Source organism: Limanda limanda, chromosome 11, assembly GCF_963576545.1.
Source record: "Limanda limanda chromosome 11, fLimLim1.1, whole genome shotgun sequence".
Classification (NCBI taxonomy): domain Eukaryota; kingdom Metazoa; phylum Chordata; class Actinopteri; order Pleuronectiformes; family Pleuronectidae; genus Limanda; species Limanda limanda.
The window spans coordinates 13,279,742-13,305,701 of NC_083646.1; the positions used below are offsets into that span (position 1 = coordinate 13,279,742).

General features: G+C 46.1%; 1 protein-coding gene across 2 annotated transcripts; it reads left to right on the top strand.

The window, feature by feature from the left end:
- The first annotated feature begins 2,711 nt into the window (after positions 1-2,711).
- On the top strand, positions 2,712-25,575 carry nr4a3 (nuclear receptor subfamily 4, group A, member 3). Of its 2 annotated transcripts, none has more exons than XM_061081929.1 (8): positions 2,712-2,805; positions 5,573-5,743; positions 9,844-10,679; positions 16,519-16,648; positions 17,654-17,817; positions 17,952-18,151; positions 22,336-22,514; positions 24,510-25,575. In XM_061081929.1, the coding sequence occupies exons 3-8, from the start codon at positions 9,846-9,848 to the stop codon at positions 24,770-24,772; spliced, it is 1,770 nt and encodes a 589-aa protein (XP_060937912.1). In that variant the 5' UTR covers positions 2,712-2,805; positions 5,573-5,743; positions 9,844-9,845; the 3' UTR covers positions 24,773-25,575. The 2 variants fall into 2 exon arrangements, with proteins under 2 accessions (XP_060937912.1, XP_060937913.1); XM_061081930.1 differs by lacking the exon at positions 2,712-2,805 and adding an exon at positions 6,315-6,396 and having other exon boundaries at positions 5,579-5,743.
- Positions 25,576-25,960: the final 385 nt, after the last annotated feature.

Here is a 25,960-nt window from a genome sequence, read left to right on the forward strand (position 1 = left end):
ATATGTATATTGGACTTTTATTATATTGCTATCGATAATTCAACTGCACTCATCATTCATGTAGTATTGTTGATTATCCCCTCGCCTTGTGTGCACTCACTATAGACTGAATAGAAACAGTCACACGCACACACACACACGCACACGCACACACTCACACACGCACACAGGTAAATGTGAGGCTTTCCTTGTGTGAAGTGCAGGGAGAGTATCTGTTTCAAGGTGTAACACAGAGGAGGGATTTCCCAGGGAGGCTGCCTACCTGAACCCAGTGGGTGCGTCAGGCGCGCACACTCAGCTTACACATTGTGTGTGTTGTTGTTGTTGTTGTTGTTGTTGCTTTTTCATTGTTCGTCAGACACCTGACAGACTCATCCTGACTCGGGGGAACTTTTTTATTTTCTCCCCGGATCAGACAGGAGGCGGCGGAGGGAGAAACAACAACATCACGTTTCTGTGTGTGACATGTGATTCCCTCAAACCCTTTTTTCCCGGGAAGCGCTGGCCGCAGAGAGACGGTGGTGGGGGGGTGGGGGGGGGTCTCCCTTGCCCCCGATCAGCTGATTGTAAAACTACCCTCCACTCTCTCTCTGGCAGGGCACGAGTGGACCCTGGAGGTGCTGATCCAGGATCGGGTCTCTGACTCGGTCCCACCTCGCTCAGGTTGCCTCGGCGGAAGGAACCGGGGACACGCTTTCCCGCTAAAAATACCTGTCTACGACTATATTTGGCTCGGCTGGATCACAATGAATGGGCTCTGTGCAATCCGGCCGCCAGATGCTAAATTTAGCAACAAAGCTTGCGTCAATCACGAGCCTCAGTGCGTCAGGGCTGGCCCCGCCCCCCGCCGCTCGTCATTGGTTCGAATCGGGGACGTCGAGAGAAGAGTACGCGGCTCGTGATTGGCTGTGGTGATTTATTGTTCCGAGCCCGATTCTTTTTAATTCTCAGGTTGTCGAGTGTGCACGCGTCTGGTTTCCTCGGTTGGTGTCTTCTTCACTGCTTTTTTACAGTTTTTAAAACCACCTGTGATAATAATAACAACAACTTTGTTTGTACAGCACTCATCTTAACAAGGCCACAAAGGGTTTCACAAAGGCCATGGCAGACTAAACTAAAATAAAATAAAAGGCATTCAATTCAGCTAAATTTTAAGTATAAAATTATACAATTTTAGGGCCAAAACCATGTAATGTATAGAGAGACCCAACATGTAGAGGCCCTCAACTGATTCAGAGCAACTCAAGTGGCTTTTTCTTTACATTTCACGACTTTTGCCGTCACCTACTTGTTTGGGGGGGTTTTGTACTAAATAGGAGGGAGCACAAATATGTGATGTTTTGAGTAAGTTTCCAAGACTAACTTTCCTAGATTTTAAATCATTCTGACAATAGGGTGACATTATAAAATTTGCCACCACTGCAGTTTCACTGGTGTCACACCGTTCACATTAAGCCTGGGCACTGACATCAGACTGTGTGGGAATATTCAAATAAAATAATTTGCATTGTGCAGGGTGGAATCCTTTCATTTCATTGAACAAAAACAATAGAGTATGGCCTGTATATAATGGACTTTATTACATATTACGAGGGTTATTTATAATAACTAGGCCACAAGAAGGTCTTAGAAGCAATTCAGACATCCAGTTGATAGGATATATTATATATTATATTTAAAATGCTGCTACATTTTTCACAAGGCTAGACAAATATGAAGTGGGTCAAAGAGACGATGACGGTGCTTAGGGGCACTTCAGGTCATTATAGGTCAGAGAGGCCTATAAGTGTTCACTCAGGATAGATATATAGATAGATAGATAGATAGATAGATAGATAGATAGATAGATAGATAGATAGATAGATAGATAGATAGATAGATAGATAGATAGATAGATAGATAGATAGATAGATAGATAGATAGATAGATAGATAGATAGATAGATAGATAGATAAACTAAATGCAACAGTTAGACTTATGATTATTATTATAACTATTGTAATATTCGTGACTATTTTATACATTGTTGTGTATTTAAAATACATCACATTTTACACAATTATCAAAAGAATAAAGTATTTGCAAAGTTAGCGCAATATCTGAATGCCTAAGTATTATACAGTGGCATAAAGCAGCCCCACACCATGTGCTGTATCGAAATGAATCACCTGCAACCATCAAACCAACCGCCTCTCCCTCTGTCTCTCTCTCTCTTTCTCCCTCCCTCCCTCTCTCTCTCTCTCTCTGGCACGGCGCGCGAGGCTTATGTGTCTACTGTACGGAGAGAGATAGGAAGGGGGGGTGTCCACTCTGAGTGACGTCACCTCTCCCATGGCGTCACATTGACGTAGCGCATACCAGACGCGCTGTGGAGGCAGAGCCCACATAAATGCACTATTTGACTTTCTCCCCGAGCTCAGACGGGAGCGCACATAAACAAAGTCGCGTTACAAACTCCCAGCACTTTGCAGATCTCCCAGCAGCTCCCAGTAGCTCCGGCTCGCTGGGCTCAAAGGGACCGGACGCAGACACACTCCTCACACTCGGGAGTTTTTATTTGTATTATTACTTCTTTTTTTTTTAATTTTCTATTTCATTATTTTTCCTACTTTTAAAGAAAGAAAAGTAAGAGGAAGAACTTTTTATTTTTTTTAGGCTGCCGATGCATCCTGTACGTCCCCAATATTATTTTTTGTATTTAGTGTATATGTATCTATCGACTCTTGGTGATTATTCCGGATGGGAGTAGGATACTTCATGCGAGGTTATTGCCGCATGTAAAGACGGAACCGCTACAGCAAACCAGTGAGTAAACTGAGAATGAATGAATCTCTGATATCCTGCCTATAGGACTTTTACGCACAGCTCCGTGCGTAATTTAGTTTAAAGTACCTTAATATTGTGCCATGCCCGCTTTATACTGGGTTTGTATTGGTCTGTTCAACTTGTAACCTGTTGATATGTCCGGCTCCAGCTCGCATGGAGCTGCTCTTATCGTATCCGCACGCACGCGTCTGTGTGTGAGAGTTTCTGTTGCTTCGAGCGAATGAAGCTGATATTGAAATTTAATTTGGGCTGTGGAGGGATCATCATGTCCCTTTATGGTTGTCATGGAAATTAGATGCCTCTCACTCACACAATGGACAGTGGAGTCAGACAGAAGCACTAATGGTCTGAGTGGATAGACGAACCTAAACCCGGACAGAAAGAGGCGAGTTAAAGCTCTTTTGACTTCGTGCCAAGTAGAGGTTTTTTTTGTGTGTCAGGTGTAGGATTTTGTGGGGAGGTTGTGTTGTGAATGAGTGGTTTGTAAGTGTGACACAGTGTGTTTGTGGGGTAAAGTGGAATAGTGGGTGTGTTTGTGTTGATATGTCATGTCACTGACAGGCATATGACTCCTGACCCGTGTCGAAGTAAACCCTCCACATGTCATGAACCTGTCCACTGACAATTTCTAATATTATCACTCACATTGTCTTTGTGAGGAAACGATTTCCTTGCCGAGAAAACACAATTCACCAGAAAATCCACCCAGTCTCTGAACCCCTTCAAGTAGAAACATCTGGATCAGTTCTTTAACAGAGTCAGTGACTAATAATCCATGTGTAATTTTCAAGAAAACATCACTGCTGAGTTATACGCTTCAGCAGCAACTTGCTGATTTTGCATTTCGTTCTTTCACACACTCACAGGTTTACGCATGCACGCAGGCACTTCTGACAGCTCCCCTCTCAGAGCTGATTTACAGTACTCACATATTTTTCCTGTCTCTTCTTTATGTCCCTCCTTTTCTCTGTCTCTGTTTGCTGGAACCCTCGCGCTGTCCGGCGTTATTGGTGCGAGGGGCTTACCGGGGGCTACCGGCACTCCGGGACGCGTGCTTTGCAGCTCTTATGTCGTTCTCTTGGTTACCGGTGCGCGCAGGGCCAGAGCTCCACACCGACCGACTCCGGCCTGAGAAGACAGCGATTTGTTCATTAAAAAAGTAGACTGAATGTCTCACTTTACAGAAACATGTCCATTTATTTACAAATGGATATGACTTGTTAACCCTTGACAAAGGTAAAGACAAGAGCGCACAATCACCCTCCTATAATAAAGTTTACAGTGAGGCTGTTTTGGTTTGAATCGAACATGATCTCATTTCTGTTGCTGTTTTTAAATAATTAAATAATGGCTAAACTTTTCCAAATCAACCCTAATCAAATAATTGTTTGTTTACTCTTGGTTGTCTTCTTCGATTCGACATCTTTAAAATGTCCTGAGAGATATTCAGATTGAAAGTCCTAACCTGACCAAAGAACCACGAGAAGAATTGATAAAGGTTCTTCTCAGAAAAAGGTCTGTAGGTCCGGAACAGAGCTTCACAAAGTGGACGAGTGTGTTGTGTTGACACAAAGACATGTAGGAGATGATGGCTGCAGGTGACTGCCTATGAGGGCTGCCGCTTGTCAACAGATACTATTGAGATGCATGCGGGGAGATGAGCTCTGTCGGCTCCTAGAGGGTCTGTGTGTGTCTGGCCCCACAAAAAAAGACACACAGTTGTGTTTATGAGAGTGTGTGTGTGACAGAGAGGGGGCGCTCTGGGCCTTGAAATCCAGCGGCCGCTGTGCGTCCTGCTGCAGTGTGAGGGAGTTCGAGGTGCGCGGCACACAGGAGTCCGCGGGTCTGGTTTCGGGTTCCGACTCTGCAAAAACTTCCACATTTCTCCTTCTTCCTCTGGATGAACCCTGAGCAGCCGAACCCTGCACTGGTCAGACGGGAGAGAAGCGATGGGCTGCAGGACGCACTGGCACACACTGCTTTTATAAAAGTTATCACTTCTGTAGGTCTGTATTTGTAAGAGTTTACGGTCTAGAGTTGTTTTTTTTGTTCTCCAGGTTGAATTTCTCTGTTGCAGCACAAACTGAAAATTATAATAATAACGGAGTGATGCTTAGTGTCAGACAGAAACCTATCACCCACGTAAGTGCAAGTCTTGAAATGAGCTAGAGTCCTCAGTTGTGGTTCTTAATATTATCTATGCAGCTTGGATTCATAGTCATCTCTGATGCTCGGTTTTATTATTTTTTATTGATAAATGTCTAAATGTTCCTCTTTTGCTTCAATATAATAATTTCAGTCAGTTCCGACATTTTGGTCTATCAACATCTGGCTCTGTCAAAACTAGTTCTTTCTTTTCATCCGATTTGCTGACTTCATCTGTCAGATTATATATATTTTTTTAAATGTGTGATTGTCTCCTTAGTGTTAAGTGAAATTGTGGGTTATTCTTTTTAAATTGTGGAAACATTTCTCTGAGTTCAGGTATTTTGCGGATTTGTGGATGTTGTGCAGTTCAACCGCTCAGAGAATGCGCAAACTTAAGTTTTGGGAATCATCTTGAAGACAGGATTTCTAGTTATTAAAATACCAAAACATCTGTATAATTTACCGTTAAGTGTGTGGGTGTGCGTGTGTGTGTTTGTGTGTGTGTGTGGATGTGTGTGATCCTCGTTGTAGTGGCGGTGACGGTTCTCTTTTATTCAGCCTGTCATCACATGGATGTAACCCGACATCTCTCCTCCAGACCCAGGTTCGGAAGAGCGCGTCCAGCCCAGCTCGGAGCACCGGCGATCGGACACATCCAGCGCGACACCCGCCGAGCTCTACCCGCTCCAGGAGCCCTGTCCCGGCCGCAGCCACGCCACCCCTCACCCCCGGACACCCAGCACCATTCAGCGCGAAGCTCTTTCACCAGGTACACTCCTTTCTTTCTTTCTTTCTTTCTTTCTTTCTTTCTTTCTTTCTTTCTTTCTTTCTTTCTTTCTTTCTTTCTTTCTTTCTTTCTTTCTTTCTTTCTTTCTTTCTTTCTTTCTTTCTTTCTTTCTTTCTTTCTTTCTTTCTTTCTTTCTTTCCTTATTTCTTTCTTTCTTCACTTCACTTTCTTTCAATTTTTTTCAGAGTAACTTTTTATGGCGCAGGTCTCTTTTTGTGCAATTTTGTGGTGTGACATTTGGTGGTTTTATTGTACTAAAAATGCGTCATATTCCTAAAAACGATCAAAACAAAATTAAATCTCTAGATGCCACGACATAATTTAGTCTCTTTTGTCTTATTTCAGATTTCAATTAAAATCTTGGAGAAATAAGACACTCAAATATAGATATATATTCAACTTAAAGTCTCTGGTGGTGTCTTTGGAGTCTTTTTGGGGACCACTGAATCCACACAATATTTCTCACGATTCACTGACCCACCGAGAAAGAATTCAAAAATAAAATCCTGTCTTTTTGTATTGATGTGTGCAACTTCATATTTTTATTTGTTAGATCTATGGCATTCTGACAATGAGCAGGCGCGCTCAGTTATTGGAACAGCTGCAGTTTGTCCAGTTGAAATGCACACCTCGAGGTTAGAGACTTTCCCTTCGCCTCACTCTGCTGCACCACCTGCGTCTGACTGCTTGGGTTGTCTGTCCCCTTGCTTAAACACGCACACACACACGCACACACACACACAGAGACGCACACACGCACACACACACACCACAAAGGCAATCTGGTGGTGGTGTTGGAGTGTGAGCAGACGGATTTTCTTGGGTGACACAAAAGTAAAGATGCTCCACCGACACAACTCTATTTGTATAAGTGTGTGTGGGTGTGTGTGTGTGTGTGTGTGTGTGTGTGTGTGTGTGTGTGTGTGTGTGTGTGTGTGTGTGTGTGTCCGCGCTCCACATGTAAAGCACCGAGGAGGATGAGACCTAAGTGGTTTGACAGGTTCTTCTCGGGATCAGGGCGCATGTTGATGGAGCAGGGAGCAGACGCAGGTTCATGTTTACATCCTGAAAATCATTCTAGCGTGCGTGTACGTGCCCGCGTGTGTATGTATGCGCGATGATCAAAGGCTTCTTTCTTCACCTGACACACACACACCCTGACAACATTATAATCCCCACACAGTTTCTATATTGTGTATAGTTTATTTGCTTAACAACATTCTTTGCTCTCTCTCTCTCTCACTGTCTGACACAAACTCAACTTAAACACTGTTGTATTTCTGCACACGCACACTGTCACACACACGCACAGAGATGACACAAAGTCCGTACTGTGGTCTCCTCTCCTCCTCTCTCAGTTCACTTTCTCTCTTCTTCTTCTTCTTCTTCTTCTTCTTCCTCTGATGCCTAATCGGTTGCAAAACTATTTAAGCAGGCTGCAGCCCAGAAATGCCCCATGACGCCCACAATGCTGCATGTGTGTTTTTTCCACGTGGGCTGAAGAGCTGGTCACTGGCAGAAGAGAAGAAGAAAAAAACTTCATGACGTCAAACACACGTAGGCATTCAGCTTGACTCACATCCTCAGTTTAAAAAAAAAAATTGCAACAAATTTTCCCTATTTAGACAATTATTTCTCTAATGTGCTTAGTAATGAATTGTTATAGAGATTAATTTGAAGATAAACTCCAAACATGTGGGTTTTATCCAGGGATTATTTTCACAATAGTTGGATTATTATATTTTATTCCACATATACTCACCGACAGAGAAATATCAATATAGAGAATATATTAATAGTTTATTTATAGATAAAGCAACACACGAGTGAGTGATTGAATGAAGAACTATGAGGGTCCCCGAGGATTTTTTTTTTGTTTTACTCAGTTTAATGAAGGTTTGAGTCATTCCTGTGTTTTCTTCAGCCCCCCCCCCACAGCCAAAACAGCTCCTCAGGTATTATATTAATTGTGATGGAGCGACTACAAATGAATGCGTCACTCAGTCTGATTTCCACTATGAGTAGCATTCATGTTTAAGCATCTGACCTCAAACTAAAGCTTTTAGGCTGTTATAGGGGAAATGTGTTTTTGCCTGAAGTTTATTAGTAGAGGTTATTTAAATAAGAAAAACATGGCGGTTTATGAAGTTATAAGAGGACTTTTATTTCGGAGCTGCTCATAAAAAATAATGGTCTTTAATTCCCTGCCGTGCGTGAGCCTGCGTGTGCGTTTGTGTGTGTGTGTGTGTGTGTGTGCGTGTGTGTGCGTGTGTGTGCTCTAACAACAGCATGTCCCGTATTTGACCAGACAAACATGACGCGCGAAGAGCACGGCCGATTACGGCAGAGCGCGCGCACGCTGGTCGTCAATGGAGCAGCGCAAACACCACACACACACGCACACGCACACTCACACGCAGGCACGCAAATGCAGGTGGAGTGCAATACGTAAGGAGTTTGATAAGGACAGACCATGTATTGGCCACACACACACACATACACACTCTCTCTCTCTATCCCTCTCTCACTCACACACACACACACACACACACACACACACACACACACACACACACACACACACACACACCACACACACACACACACACACACAAACACACACACAAAGAGACAGTATAAATTGGTGGTCGGTTGTTCTGACTGTCAGAATTAAATCAAGGGGGGGACGTCAAGACATATTGACTGGCGTCTGCTGCAGTTAGAGGGAATATCTGTGTCTGCATTTACCAGTGTGTGTGTGTGTGTGTGTGTGTGTGTGTGTGTGTGTGTGTGATCTTTTCATATGGTGCATGAGGACGCTTGTGCTTCAGGAAAAGAGTTCTGAACTGTATAATCAATGACCTTGTCAGGACCAGTAGACGTCGTGGGGACCAAGGCCGAGTCCAAAGTTCATTTCTGATGTCCATAGGTCAGGGCTAAGCTGGGAATTGTGGTTAGGTTAAGGTTAGTCATGGATTCGTCATGGTTAAGGTTCGAGATGATGGTTTATTTATGTTGTCAACAATGCAGGAAAGTCCACGAATATAGTCCTAACAAGCTGCACAAACCTCTGTTTGAGTGAGTGCGTGTGAATGTGTGTGTCTGTATGTGTGTGTGCATTGCAAAGCATCCAGCACCACCATGGGGTTCCATTAGTATTTAATGTTATCTCATCAGCGTTGCCATCTGACTATTAACCAGAGCCCACACACCCACACATGTATTCACGCACACAAACACACGGTTTCTCACAAACACACGCACACGCACACACACACACATACACACACACACACACACACACACACACACACACACACACACACACACACACACACACACACACACACACACACACACACACACACACACACAAACTTGGACAGAATCTCTGCTTTGACCGCGCTAATCACCGGTGAACTGCAGCTTCTCGAACGGAACTAACTGAGAGAGAATCAGCAGCGGCGGTTGTGGTTAAGCGTGTGTGTGTGTGTGTGTGTGTGTGTGTGTGTGTGTGTGTGTGTGTGTGCGTGCGTGTGTGTGTGTGCTCCAAATATTTCAGCTCGACACATTCAGCGAAGTGCGAGAAGTGTTAGTGTGTAGCAGGAAATTGGGTAAATGGCAGTAAATGGAAAAAATTAGCTCAAAGCGCTTTTTTTGTAAATCCCTTGAAAGGTGCATTCAGAAAACTTTTATAACATTGAACAATTTCTGACACTTCAAGAGCTGTAAAAAAAAAAAAAAACTGCCTGTTCCAATAGAGCCGTGCTTTGTCATTCACTGTTTTTAATTGTTGACCCTGTTTAACCCGACCTTTGTGTGCATGTGCTGCTAGAGGAGTGGAGTCCTGTCGACTGACTGAAGGATCGTTCCTCGGCCATGCATCAGTCCTGCTTCTCTGTTCAAATCAGTGTTTAACTAACATGTCATCAAACGCTCTCCTCCGACTAATGATTGTTGCCGAGCAGCTGACATTTCTACTAACACCATAACAGGGCTTTTTTGAATGAGATGTGGTTTGAATCCATGTGGTCTGATGTGCCACGTCTCTCTAACCCACGTGTGCTCTCTCTCCCTGGTAGACATGCCCTGTGTGCAGGCTCAGTACGGGCCCGCCCCTCCAGGCTCAGCCTACTCTGGCCAGTCCTTCAGTTACCAGGGCGACAGCTACGGCTCTGACCTCATGACCCCCGACTACACCAAGCTGGACCTGGGCGGTGGTGAGATCTCCGCCGCCGCCGCCACCACCTCCCTCCCCAGCTTCAATGTGTTCGTGGAGGGCAGCTACGAGCCCAAGTCGTCCTGCCTCTACCAGATGCCCCCCCACCGGGCCACCATCAAAAAGGAGGAGGAGAGCTACCCGACCGCTCCGGCGCTGGAGGCCATGTCGTCCTCCGCCATGTACTTTAAGCAGTCCCCCCCCTCCACTCCCACCACTCCGTCTCTGCCGCCCCAGCACGGCACCTCCTTCCTGTGGGAGGAGCACTCCCTTGCCCCTCCGTCGCACCCCCACTCCTTGGGGTCCAGCCTGGAGACGGGCCCCCTCAAGTCTCCCCGTTTTCCACACTTCTACCAGCACTCACCCCCCCACAGTGGCGGCAGCGTCGGCGGCTATGAGAGCCTGGGGGGTCTGATTCGAACATCCTCCTCTTCCTCCTCCTCTTCATCCTCGGTGTCCCACCCTCACTGTCCACCCCTGGACCAGCCCATGTACCAGCTGCACCGTGGGGCCGGGGGCAGCAGCCTGGCCTTCCGGTCCCTGGCCCTCGGGCCCTGTGGCCCCCTGCTGGGAGACAGCCTGCCCTCCCCTCCCCCCCGTGGCCCTCAGGGTGAGGGCACCTGTGCGGTGTGTGGGGACAACGCGGCGTGCCAGCACTACGGCGTGCGCACATGCGAGGGCTGCAAAGGCTTCTTCAAGGTAAAACTCCTTAAAAGCTTTTAAGTCATATGAGAGTGTTACTGCGAAAAGAGGCATTGTTACAATTCGAGGCTGTCAGCTTCACTTTTATACCATTTTCTTTTTATTCAACAATAAGTACAACAATACAAGTCATCAACAACATCGACAACCCGAAAACAAAAAAACAAAAATGAAAAACCTGCTGTCATGTCAAGTCTGTGTCAACTGCCATAGAGTCCACTTCCTCCATTTACTGTCCATCTGTGGTCCTGTCAGCCGGAGCCTGTGTGTCAGTCTTTCCATAATATTTATTTCCCCCCCAATGTGTCCACCCAATGGGTCTGAGTGGGTAGATCTTCCGTCCCCCATTTCCTTGTAATGACCTTTTTACCTGCAACCATGAGTATCTTGAATAGATACAAGACCCATCATGCTTTACTTTTAAAGACATCATCAAAGCGTGACACTGCGTAAACAGTGACTGCAAATACAAATCTGTGAATCGGTGACTCTGTCCTTTCTTGTGAGAGCTACGTCTGGTTTTATATCTGTGGATCTTGTGGTTTCTTATGAGACATGATCCTAGAATACCTCTTCTTCTGTTTGCCTTGAAGTATTAGCTCCTGACAGCTTCTGACATCTGTGCTCTCGGTCCCTCCAACAGACCCACAAGCATTTCCATAATTGATAATCTACCTTGAAATATTACCAAGTATCCGTAAACTGACTGACGTGTTTCATTTGAAGCTGCGTTTGCCTCACTCCCACTCTAGACCCTACTTGCTAAATCATCTTTTAAGTCATTATGAAAGCACAACATACCCACAGGGGTCGGTTCTCCCAGCAACCCTTGCATGGTCTGTGTGTGTGAGTGTGTGTGTGATTGCTTGTGTTGCGTGAGAACACGGAATGATAAAAGCACATATACTCTCTCAGACAACCGGGGAAAATCGCTCTCCACGCTTGGCACTCAGCTACGAAGAAATAAAGTATGATGAAAGTGCCGTGGAAAAGGAATCCTCCTCGAAATTAAATTTTCCTTTCAGCGTCTTTGTAGTGAGTCAGTGACCACAAAATTGACCACAATTCACTGACATAACACTCGATATGACTCAGTTTGCAATTTGTTCAAATGATTCAGTCAAACACTTGTCATGTAGGTGTCTCACATTCCCTGTTGCTGCACCACAGAGTTTAATGTCCCCTAGGAGCCGTGTTTAATCAGACCGACTTCTCACATTCGACATGACAACAAACTTCTCCCGCACATGCAAGTGGTACAATACGTCAAGCACATTATAGTAAACTCAACCCCGGTATACTGAAGTAATTTCTTTGCACAGCTTTTGAATTATTATGCACACTTGTTAAGCATTCTATTTGTTGCATGAGACAAGAGAGGGGAAATTAAGAGACAGCAAGAAGCCGGCTGCAAACACATGTGATTGAATAATGCCTCTGGTAGGTGGAAATGAATTATCCCTCTTTTCAATTAGTTTCACAATTTGTTTTTATTTAGTAATTAATGGGAGCAGCGTCTGGTGGCAGCCGGCCGCAGGCTGTGTGCTTGCTGTATAAGCGCTCTGCAGCCAAACAGCCTGTCAAACCTCACTATGTTTCCTTTACACACATGCAGATGCAGCCAACCATGCACACACACTCACACACTCAACATATGCACACAACCACACATGCACATATAGAAAAACATGTTTGTGCATACAGTACCGAGTGCATGTTGTTTTTACCAATTTTACCACAGCAGAAACACACACTTTTCTTTCCATATTCATATTATCACGTCCATTATCCTGATAGTTTTATTGTCCCCTAAAAAAGTTTTTCCTGGTTATATTTAATTATTCTTGAATAGTTATTACACATTAGACCATAACTGAGGTTTTTTGCAATTTATTTTAATTTCATTTGTGCAATTTGAAGCACATTTCTACTGGGAATTAAGGATTGCTCCTAAACAAGATGTTCACTTTTCATGATTAATTATTTTTGGCAGAATAACGTGTTCCAGTCACATGCTTCCCATTAATATAGTGAACCTTTTCATAAGTAAATAAATTATTTTTTTCAATTTAAAACTGGAAGTCGACCTTCAGTACAATACAAACATTATGAAAGAAGCAACTCTGCTGTTGTTTTGTTGGTTAAAATACATGGTCATGTTCAGTTCATTGCTGTCTGGATATTGTTGTTATTTGTTGTGAGAAAGACACAATTGTATGCATTCAGGATCAAAATCTCACAAGATAAACAGCATGTGCATGTCTTACCTTTATAATTTTTATAGATATGATTTCTATGTTATCCCATAAATAGAATAATTCAACCATCTCAAAATACCTTTACACATTTCTCCATACAAATCACTCTCTCTGCAGACAGAGAGCGAGACTGATTTAGAAGCAGAAGAGAAGAGTAAGAGACAGCGAGAGGAGGAGGGGGAGCAGAGTCCCTAAAGGCTTTTAATTTAAGCCACGGCCATTAGCACATGTTACATGTCAAGAATCTGCCTCTGCATGCCTCCGTCCAGCCCCACGGCACCCGCAGCATGTGAGCCTCTGGAAGCCAGTGTTCATTTGTGAATGTGCTTTAAGTGCACATAAGTCATGCCTCCATTCGGACTCTTTTACCCACACAAACACTACTGCCACCCCAAGGTTTGAGTTTCTGATAGCAAGCAAATTTTACAAATGTCGTACTTTGTCCCCGTATAGCAAGATTAAGCAGATAACATGAGGAGACATCTGTAGAGGACACATAATTCAACAACAGAAAAAAGTGTACTCCACATTCCAGCACACCCACTCATCCACTGCCCTAAATAGAGAGATCTACAGATTTAATAATCATATTGGGATAATTGGATCCCCCCCCCCCCTGCACATATATAGAGGCAGCCCATTGATGTTTATCAGAGACGGATGAGTTACAATATCAGCCCTGATATGTGGCGTCTCTGTTGAGATGCCAGTGCTCCACGTCGCCTATTAGAAAGCAAAGTCACAGGACACACGCAGCCGAGTGGAGAGAGACAGCAGGAGACACACACACCAGCACTCTGCATGAGAGCTTAATTTATCTTGAATTGATCTTCTCAAACTCAGGACTTTCTTGGAGCCAGCCTAAAAAAGTAGGCCCAGGGGTCACTGAGGGAAGGATTTCTTCCTAGATAAACCACCGGGGTCAACTGCATCACCACACTCAGGATGCTGAAAGGAAAAAAACAACTCTTAGTCCAAATAATGTTTATTCAGAATCAGAAGGTTATTGGTGCATACAATGAACATAGAAACATAAAAACACAATAAATACACCACACATAAGAAAAACAATAGTAATAATAAAAAAAACAATATATATTTACTCACTATTAACTTCTTATTTACTCACTTTTTCTAATATTTATACAAGGTAGCATTTATTTAGACATAAACATATCTATTTAAAAATATATAAAAGATAAAAGCTATAAAAAGTGAAGTAAAAGGTGAAATGCACAATGCCCAATGCAAAAAGCAAAACAGTGAACAGTGTCAAATTGCAATATGCAATGTTATACAGTGTAATATATATAATATAATAACATGTGTCATAAAGAATCATAAATCTAAACCTCAAAGTGTCACTAAGTTGAGAGAGCTCGAGTGTGTTGATGTCACCATGCAGCTGGACAACTTGTACAGAAAATAAAGACAGTGTTAATGTCTCTAAACTTTGCGTTGGCCTGGCTGCACACTTGTAAAAGGTGAACATTAATGCTCGCATGTCTCAGTGCGTCATCCCACCTCTCCTGCAGCCTTATGTTCAGCTCGGACTCTCCCACTAAACGGATGTTATTTCCCCCTCTCAACCACATTAATGACCATAACCAACTTATCCCGGCGCACACGGGTCACTGACCACTGAGGGGACGAGAGGAGGACACTCACGGTGATCTGCGGCGCCATGGCAACCGCTCTCATCCGGCGCTGGCGACCATTACTCGCCAGTTCCGCGCCCGCGCCGGAGCATATGAAATAATTGCTGTGTTATTGGTCTCCCGGGGGGGGGGGGGGGGCATGTGTGGTGCGAGGGGGTTCCTAATTGGATTTATTTGTTTTGATGTGTTTTAGCGGCGCTAAAGAAGGAGGGGGGGCGGAGGCCACGACACTTTGCAGCGGGTTTCCGTTAGTTTGCTCGGGTGCTGTAGTTCCTGTAGTGGATTGAGTCTGCAGACTCTGCACAGGGAGAGAGAGAGAGTGGAGTGCAGGTGGAGTTATTGTGTGGACTCCAGGCAAAGGCGCGCCCAAGAGTGTTCCCATCATGCCTCAGGACTCAGGAGGCCTCACCTGGGACATGAAGTGATGGCAGGTTTATAGTCTGTGGTTAGTTTGCATCAGCAGTAATTACTCCTGCTTACTTTACTCAGTGGTGGGAAGTAACGAAGGAGAAATACTTTGTTACTGTACTTAAGTAGATTTTTCACATATCTGTACTTTACTTGAGTACTTCTTTTCCTGACGACTTTTTACTTTTACTCGTTACATTTGAACAAAAATATGTGTACTTTCTACTTCTTACATTCTCAAACTGGCTCGTTACTTGAGCAGCGGAGGTTGGCGCAGCACACCTCTACGCACGGCGCACCTCTCTCTCTCTATCTCTCTCTCTCTCTCACTCTCTCTCATCTAGGGTTCAAAATTTGTAAAATTATACATTATATACATTATATTCATATTGTTGTTATCATTTTTCAGTCAGTTGAGATAAATCTTGAGGAGAAACATTTTGGGTTGTTTTGTGTCTGTATAGGCCTGCTATAAAAAGCACTACTTTTGATACTTAAGTACATTTCAACACCAGATACTTTTGATACTTAAGTACTTTTAATATGAGCTACTTTAAGACTTTTACCCAAGTCATTTTCTGACGGTTGACTTTTACTTTAACCGGAATCACTTTCAGGTAAGATATCTGTACTTTTACTCAAGTATGGCTTTCAAGTACTTTATACACCACTGACTTTACTTTAAATAGACTCACCCTACACCGTCTCACTCATAAAAACCTGAAGTTCAGTGTCTGACTATGAAAACCACTTCTAATCCTCCCCAGGGAACTGTGAGTTAAGTGATTGCGCGCAGGCACGTTCTCCAGCATTTATCTTACTATTATTATTATTATTATTATTATTATTATTATTATTATTATTATTATTATTATTATTATTATTATTATTATTATTATTATTGTCCCCTGTCCACGCACGGCGGGAGCGCACCCGGCTCCCACGTGGTCCGTCTCTGGTCTCATCCTAATAAGGTCACTCAGTAATAATCTGCCGGAGCCAGTGGAGGAGAAACCCGCTCCCCGGGGCCCGTGGAGAGGGGGGGCGAGGCGCGTGGGGCCCGGAGGTGCCACGAGGAGCTGACCCGCGAGCTTCACAAACTATCTGATCACGCAGCTCGTGCAGCCCCCCCCCCACCGACCCGGCACGGCACGGCACGGACACGCGCTCGGTCCCCTCTATTGTCAACTCGGGCGCTAATAAAACGGTCCCTAGCTCCTGCAGGCGAGAGTCTTGTTGGAAAATTAATTTTATCTAATTATACTGATGTCACCGCCGCCTTTCAGCGCGTAATTAAAATCTGACCTGCGAGCCTCCGCTTCCATTCTTTGATGGGGGGGGGGCAGGGGGGGGGGGAAAGGCTGAAATTGAATTAGACAAATCAAATATTAGGTGGATGATTGTGTTTGGAGGCTGATTATCGGTTTGCATGTTTCATCCCTCTCTCTCTCTCTCTCTCTCTCTCTCTCTCTCTCCCTCTCTCTCCCTCCCTCTCTCTCTCTCTCTCTGCAGCGCACCGTGCAGAAAAACGCCAAGTATGTGTGTCTGGCCAGTAAGAACTGTCCTGTGGACAAGAGGAGGCGCAACCGCTGCCAGTACTGCCGCTTCCAGAAGTGCCTGAGTGTGGGCATGGTGAAGGAAGGTAGGAGAGCTCGCACACACACACACACACACACACACACACCTGATGCACCTATTGGCATCTAAGCCAATCTCAGCCAAATGAATGTCACAGCCTACAGTGGCCTTCAGGTAATATACAGTTGCAACAGTGAAAGCCCCCCTCCAGAGCAGGGTTTAATTTGTCCATTCTGGGCTACCATAGAAACACATGGCAGACTTCGTGGAAGAGGACCCACTCCTGTTGACATAAAGGAGTCACAAGGTCACCAAAACACAGTGCTTCTTAGTTTCATGTGATTATATGCTAATGAAAACATGATCAGATATAATATTGCTGCTGATGGATTCTTCCTTAATACGACAAATTGGACCTTTAAATGAAACACACACAACCAGGGCGCCGCAGCGGATATCTGACTTCCAGTCCATGAAGTTTGTCTGTGCAATTAGGGTTTAATAGGCTCTAATGACCAGGCCTGTGGCGGCATCACACACACCCATGCAGAACTAACTCCCTTCTCCAGTGGAGGAAGCAAACGGGAAAATATACACGATAACAATAAGTACCCATCATCTTTGAAACATCTTAATCTGGGCTGGTTTCAAAGCTGGGACACAGGAGAGATGACCAACCCGCTCACATATTCTCACACTCTCCATGTTTACATCTTGTCATCGGTGCACGTAGAGGTTTTTGGTTATGTGTAAAATCACTAATGTGTTTGAGGTCTCTCACCTGTCACATGCCATGCAATATATCCACACACAGACATAAACACAAACAAACCCACACAGACACACGTGTTTCTCTTTCCCGTGAACACAGGTCTGCAGACCTTGGAATAGCTTCACTGCCATCTGCTGGCTGGTGGCCTTCTGTGTATGAGCTGTGGGAATGTTTGGGAGCTCCCGAGGAACAGAGCTTCCTTAAATTCCTCTGACCAAAAAAAAAAGGAAGTTCAGCTCAGGCTGAAGAGCCTTGTCCTTATTGCCTGTTGACCTCTCGCTCCTCTGTGGTTCACAGTGGTGCGCACCGACAGCTTGAAGGGCCGCAGAGGCCGACTTCCTTCCAAACCAAAGAGCCCCCTGCAGACAGAAGGGTCTCCACCTTCTCCCCCCCTCAGCCTGCTCTCCGCTCTGCTCAGGGCTTATTCCCACTGCACGCCCCGTGACTTTGACTACAGCCAGGTACCCCCCCCTCCCACCCAACCACCTCCAAACACCCACAATGTTTCATTCCACTTCCACAATTACAGTCATGAGTTCACTGAGAAATACAGCGTTTGAAGTAATTTCTCTCCTCTTTCCCTCGTGTGCCACAGTTCAGTGCTGCCGACCCTCCCTCCTCCTCCTCAGACGCCGAGCACATCCAGCTCTTCTACAGGCTGCTCACCTCCTCGATGGAGACCACCAGGTGCTGGGCCGACCGGCTGCCCGGCTTCTCCGAGCTCCAGCGTGAGGATCAGAACCTGCTCATAGACTCTGCCTTCCTGGAGCTGTTCGTCCTGAGACTGGCTCACAGGTAATCAATCAATCAATCAATCAATCAAATTTTATTTGTATAGCCCATATTCACAGAACACAATTCGTCTCATAGGGCTTTAACATGGTGTGACATCCTCTGTCCTTAACCCTCAGCAAGAGTAAGGAAAAACTACTAAAAATACGTAGAAACCTCAGAGAGACACATGTGAGGGATCCCTCTCCCAGGACGGACAGATGTGCAATAGACATCAAGTGTAAGAAAACATCATCAGGATTAAAGTTTTTAGCAGCATCGATGAGGGGAAACATTTTTCAATACTATATGTCACGCAGTCCTGCTGCAATCATAGTCTCTGGTCAGCAGCCAGCAAGATCACGATCCAGCATCAAGATGGGATCCACTAAGTCCACAGTCATTGTCCACTGAGTTAGGATCCATCATCATCCGATGCCCGATAATAATTTTATCGGTCTTTAGGACTAGGTTTGATAGAAACTCAGGGAATTCCGTTAGAAATTCAGTATAAGCCCCAGGAGCACGATAAACTACAGCAAATATGATTGTCTGTTGGTGTTTCCTGGATTGGCGTGGAAGACTAAGAACAAGACAAGAGGCCAGAGAGATTCAGTTTCATACACCAGCACAACACAGCACAGAAACAGAAACTTGGTCTATGGGCAGAAAAGGTCTCTGGTTCGTCTCTGGTTCGACTCCACGGAGAAACAACAAAAAGACGAACCTGGATTGATCTGTCCAAAAATCCAAGAGGATTCTCCCTACCCTGTCTAGTGCCCCTGAGCAAGGCACCTTACTCCCCTAACATCTGCTCCCTGGGCGCCGTACATGGCTGCCCACTGCTCTGTGTGTCCTGCACCAGATGGGTTAAAAGCAGAGGTTAAATTTCCCTCCTTGCATGAGTGTGCTTGTGCATGTCTGTGCATGTGTTTGGGACAAATAAATGTATCTTAATCTTAATCTTAAAACTTGTGTACACACACTCTTCTGAAGGTTGCGGATCACTTCAAATCAAACCTTCGACTTCTTCAGCGACTCAAGCTCATTTGGCCTCTCATGTTGTGTTACGGACAGCAGGCAGTGGATGTGGTCTCTCGTCACATGCACAGTGTGTAACTGTGCTGGCAAAGCTGCGCGCTGATGTGTTGGTGTATCTCCAGAGTAGGAGGAGGAGTGGATCTGAGTAATCGCCATATGAACGAAAAATTATGAATGGAGTCTGTAGCTATGACAGCAGCTCCACCCACAGAGTTCCGCTCGGCTCGTCTGATATCTGACGCACACAGAGCTCAGTGTGCGTCCTGCCGTCTGAAACTGGGCTCGCATTGTGAAACTGTGAATTGACAGGATCAATTCCATCTGAAAGGTAGTCAGCTGAGACACTGAAAAGGGGCTGTTATGGCAGGAAATACATATTCAATTCCTCTGACTGATAAGAAAAAGGGTGGAGGGGGGTCAGCTTCGTTTACCTCACGCGTCCTGGGATGTGTGTGTGTGTGGGAAAAGCATGTATGTGTGTGTGTCTCTCAGTCGTGGATACCTGTGGTGCCATTATGACTGCTCCGGCCCATCTCAGCTCCAGGATCGCCCTGGGTTACCGGCCTGCTCTCGTAAGGCATGTGGCTGGTTAAATTTATAGGCAGGAAGGGGGGGGTGGGTCGGGCTACAAGCTCATCCTTTTGTCCGCACTGTTGTCCGAGGCAGAAACCAACACAGTCAGACACACAAGTGCACCTACTCACTCACACACACACACACACACACACAAACACACACACACACACTCACTCACTCACTGATGATGTAGAGTCCCAACTTTGTCCTCTCCTCCCAGCGTCGGTCCAGGTGCAGGGTGGGCAGAGGACGGCTGGTGACATCACAGTCCCAGCAGGAGGGGGGATCAGGCTGGGACTCTGACTCACATTAGATGGTGGACTCATAGGGGCCTGTATCAAACACACTCATAATCACACACACACGCACACAAACACACACACACTGCTCATGTTCCCATCGGCCAAACTCCCACGGCACAGCGGAAAAGACACAAACACGGCACTGTCTTACTCTCTGCCTGTTCCGTGAGAGAGGGAAACAAACGGCGTGGCCCACTCGGCGCTATCTGGACGTGGACGGAGCCCTGCAATGACCCCACTCTGAACTCAGATGCCTGGCGAACCCCCACCGCGAGTGTATGTCTGTATGCCTGTGAGTCTGTGTGTGTGTGTGTGTGTGTGTGTGTGTGCATGTCTGTGTGTGCTCAGTGTGTGTAGAGCAAATTTGCTCCGCTCTTCTGGGCCGGCATTGCTGTAAGCACCCCGTTACCAAACAGTTTCTGTGGTTATTGGTTGATTGCCGTGGTGACAGCGTAGTCAGGGGGGAGAGGAATGTGTGGCAGTCATCCAGCGGTGTGTGTGCGTGCGTGTGTGTGTGTGTGTGTGTGTGTGTGTGCACATCTGCTGGACTGCTTGTCTGCCAGCCTGTCTCTGAAGCTCTGCTCATAATCGGACACGGGTCAGATTATTGAGAAATGACACTTGACATTGTTCTCAACCCGTGTTCTCGACTTGGCATCTTTGTGTTTCTGCTTTGCTTTACAACGCAGACATTGTCGACCAAGAATCACAGACAAGCTGAATTTGCTTCATGCTTTAATTCTGTTACACGGTCGGCCGCTCTTAAGACGTTGTTAACCATTTCACAAATTAAATTAAATAAGACAAATAAGTCCCATCATTCAAATGCATTGTGCTTGATGTGGTAAAATGTTACATTTGAGGGAAATGTTTTAGAAACAAGCAAAAGAAATAGGATTTTTTTTTCAAAATTAAAAAAATTGCAACCATAAAACTGATGCAATGCTTGATTAATTTTCTCCAATATACAGAAACTTTACAAGACAATCAGGTCAAACAGTATACAGTAAGAATACATACATACATGGACTAAACCTAGACTATATACATACATACATACAAACATACAGGGACTTCGATATATTATACATTATATTAAATAGTGTAAAAGGTTATTGTATATACAAGGTGGTTGTCAAGCATGCAGGTGTGTATCTGAAGGATGCTGACTTGAATCTCAGCCTTGAAGCGACAACACGGAGAGTGAAATAGAAAAAGAAATTCATCTTTCAATCTTCCTCAGTGACAGAGGGATGGATCCGTCCCATCCATCTGCCTCCTCTCCATGAGTGAACCTCTCTCCTCCCTCCTCTGCCTTCACGTCTCTCTCCCCCGTCTCTCACTCGTGGATCCACAGTTTGGTCCTGATGGCTAAATCTGTACGGCTGACGGAACCCATGATGTGCGAGCATCTGCGTACGTGTGTTGTGCCGGGAGTGGGTGGAGTAGCCCTTTTAAACCGGAGTGAGGATAATTGGACACAAATGGCATTTCATCTTCTCCTCATAACTGCTAAACCAATGTTTGTGCAGGGTGTAATTTGAGGCTTCCCCCTCTTTAACCCCCCTCCTTTCCCCCTCCTTTCTCTCGCTATTCTCGCCATCAGCTGTTTTCCAGCCACCCACGTCAGCCGCCCTCGCCTTTGTCCTGCATATTCAATCCGTCTTATCTTCGCGCAGGCCTTTGTCTCGTTGAGATCCTCCAACTAAACACTGTACCAGCCCCTCTGAAGAAAGCCAGGCTCTCTAACAAGGACCAGTCATAGCCCTCCCTCCCTCTCTCACTCGCTGCGTGTTCTCTCTCCCTCTCTGCTCGATGGTGAAGGAGTGGGATGTTGTGTGTCGTGAGGAGCTGATGGTTAAATGCATCCGAGAAGCCTTTTCATTTGCTCATTAAGGCTTTGTGTTTCCACTGCACACCGCAGCCTGGGCACATTAAAAGCCGTAACAGTTTACCTATCTGCAAATACACACACACACACACACACACACAGAGCAGCCCTCTGCCCTAACCCCTTCACCCCCGCCCTGCCGAAAAGGGAAACAGGAATGTTTTCAAATGCTATAATTTGGAAACCTTAATCAGCCGCATGCCTGTGTTTGATGTGTGTCCCACTCGTGTGTGAGTGTGCGTGCTGCCAGGGTTTCTCATTGTTTTATTGTAATTGTTTCCTTGCCCCTGTATCTGCAGACATATTTACAATACTTGAGGGAAAATGCGGCATTTCATTGGAAGTGAGATCTAACCAGAGTCTCTTTTCTCTTGTCTCTTTTCTCTCTGTTTCCCCAGGTCAGTGTTGTCAGAGGACAAACTGGTGTTCTGTAACGGCTTGGTGCTGCACAGGTTCCAGTGCCTTCGTGGGTTCGGAGAGTGGCTGGACTCCGTTCGGGATTTCGCCAACCACCTCCAGAGCCTGAACCTGGACGCCTCTGCCTTCTCCTGCCTGGCCGCCCTTGTACTGCTCACAGGTAAAAACAACACAAGCCAGTGATGTAGACTTTCAAAATCTCAAAATGACCGCCAGGAGAAAGCAACATTTTTAAAAAGCAGTTTGTTTTCTAAGTCTTTAAATGAGTCTTGCCATGAGGCTCCCAGCTGCCCCTTGCTAACAATACAAACACTGTCAATCAAGTGGATTTAACATAAATACACAGATACAAATCTACACACACACACACACACACACACACACCATCCTTTGTCCAGAGCTTTGTCTGTGGCTGATTCGATGTGACAGTGATCAGGTGGATATGTCCACTTACGTCACACATGCACTCAACAACACACATGTGCAAGCGTGTTCTCACACATCCCTGCCTGCAACCCAGAACCTGATACCCAGAAGCACCTGCTGCACCTGCCACGCACCTGGCCCACTCTCTAATCAGTGTGCATGTGTGAAAAATGGAGGGCGAGTCACGGCGTTCTCTGGGAACACACACCTGAGACGCAGGAGGAGAGATGACAGTTGAGTTGTCGTACGTTTCATTACAAAACGCTTTAGAAACAATTACAGACAAAGCCCAAAGTGACACTACTGCTATTAAGTGTTCACATTTCATTTTTTACACATATTTTTTACAGAGCCTGTATAATCTCTACATAAACGTGTAATGGCTAAAATACCCCTTCCCCCCACGCTCAGCCTCCCTACCTCACCCGCACCCCCCGTCCGCCACCTCCTCCTCCTCCTCCACCTCCTCTCCTTCTATCTAAGCCCTCCAACCCCGTCCTCACTCTCTGGGGGAGCACTTAACTCTGTGCCTGATCGACCAGCCCACCGTGGAGCACAGCTCCGGAATGGCGTCGGCGCTGTTCTCAGTGGCACTCGGCCACCTCGGCCAAGGCACACGGCCCCCCCCCCCCCCACCACCACCACCACAACAGAGCCGCCGGAGTCACCAGGCTATCGACTGCCTCAGAGTGGCCTGTGCAGAAAGGCAACCATCGATCCCTCCCCAGGAGGTCGCACACACAGAGAAAAGATGGGATAGGGCGAGCGAGCGAGGAGAGAGCGAGAGTGTGTGAGAGGGTCTGAAAGCGGCGGTGAAAGGAGGGATGGAGTGACTCTGCAGCCGCACAACACAGAAACAAACAAAAGAATCACATAAACAAACAATAAATAGGCTTCGGATAATGGATACCTCAAAGTGAGCCTGGTCTCACTGACAGCCTCCCTGCAGCACAGCCTGCGTGTGTGTGTGTGTGTGTGTGTGTGTGTGTGTGTGTGTGTGTGTGTGTGTGTGTGTGTGTGTGTGTGTGTGTGTGTGTGTGTGTGTGTGTGTGTGTCTGTGTGTGTATCTGTGTGTGTGTGTCTGTGTGTCTGTGTGTGTGGGGTGGGGTGGGGGGGCTGGACACCCTGTTCTCTACAGAATGAGTTAGTGTCACATTAAGCTTGGTACGGGTGCCACTGGAGTTGCTATGGGCAGCAGTGTGTGTGTGTGTGTGTTTGTCCATGTGTGTAAGCGTGTGTGTTTGTGTGTGTGTATGTGTGCGGATGTGTCTCTAATTTCATTTGGCTGCTCACAGGGTCGAATAATTTGCTAATTGTTGTGCACTGTAGTATCTGTCAGTGTCTTAAATTGCAGGGACTATTTGTGTGTCTGGTAGATATGTATGGTTTGTGTGTGTGTGTGTGTGTGTGTCTGTGTCTTTGTGTGTGGAGGGGGGCAGTGTGCATATAAACAGTGTACAGGGGCCTTATTAGGTTAGACTGTGTATTGATCTGTAGTGAGTGCGACAGGTTAAGGCCTGTTAGGACCATGAGCCACAGAGGCTAATGACATGGAATTCAATATAAAAGAAGATGTAGCTGATGCTCTTTCAGCTGAATGAGCTCTGGTGTGTGTGCGTGTGTGTTTGTGTGTTTGTGTGTGTGTCGGTGTTTGTGTATTTCCTTTCTTCCCTGACTTAATTTTTGCCGTTTAACGAATTAATCCCCTGACGTCTGTGTCTCTCCTCAGAGCAAGTCCCGGGTCTGAAGGACTCAAAGCGCGTGGAGGAGCTGCAGAATAAAGTGATTTCCTGTCTCCGAGACCACCTGGGCTGCGGACCCTCTTCGTCCTCGTCCAAGGCCGCGCCCCCTCTGAGTCGCCTCCTGGGTTTGAGGGCGGAGCTCCGTTCCCAGAGAACCCAGGGCCTTCAACGAATCTTCTACCTGAAGCTGGAGGACCTGGTTCCGCCTCCACCGCTGATCGACAGGTTCCTGGACACTTTGCCCTACTGACGGCCCCCCCCGGACCACCCAAACAAAGACCCACTTCACGTCCTGTTCAGGTGTTTTTCCCCCTGAGGAGCACGCGCGCACACGCGTGTGCAGAAGAGAGAGACTCGTTCCACTCTGTCTGATGCAGAACAGAGAGAGCCAATCAAATGCTTTCCACTCTTCAGGACAACCAATCAAGAATGTCTTTTCACAAATGGACAACCAACTAAATGCTTTTCACCAGTATAAAAGACAATTGCTCAAATGTTTTATCACTTTTTTTGTTTTCCGATCCTCCTATTTTTCTCACACGGGGGAGGAGGACGGAGGCTGAGACGGACAATGGAAAATGACTTATTACCGTCCTCTCTCCATCTGGGTGGCATCTCATCCAGCATAAAAAAAAGAAAGCAAGGTTTATAAAGTACTGTTTATCTGTGTTTTGGCCCCGGCTCGTCCAGTCTGAGGACTTTTTGGTAATGAGGGAAGGGGAGGTGTGGTGTGATCGAATGTTATCAGAGCTGAAGATGTCCCAGTCAAACAGTGTATTGTCCTTCGTCCCGCTGGAAGTGTGAGCGCAGACATGCAGAGACACATCCCAAAGCACAACACAACAGAGATTTGATAAACACATGGAAGAGGCTGTTGAGTCGAGCTCCTGATTCCAAGGTGCAATTCCAGAAGTGCTATCTCGCCACAAAAGGAAGAGAGACGGGGCGGTTGAATTTTACAAAGACGTGTCCTGCACTGTCGGTAGCTAAAAAGAATACGAGACAGTCTCCTCCCGCCATTAGGTTAGACAGCGGGGGGGGGGGGGGGGGGGGGGGAGATGCCGTGCACTAAAGATTGATGACTGAGTCGCCCAGACTTGAACTTTGCTCTAGTATGTTATTTTTTTTTATTATTATTATCAACTCATTTTGAAATCATAGGAGGATTGAAACGTGGACAGAAATTGGCTTTTGAAGCACTTACACCCTGAGGAGGGGGCTAGAGGCACAGACACACACCTGGAAGCCGCTCGCCTGGACGATGGCGGGGCGGAGGGTGCTCGACAGATAGCTGTACATGTACGTCAAGGGGTTGGAACATTCCGCAGTCATGCTCTCTTTTTCTATTCGTTTCTATTGTGTGGGGGGGTGGGGGGGTTGTGCGAGAGTGTGGAGGACACAGTTGCGTACTGTCTTTGTGTGTACGCTTAGAGAAGCC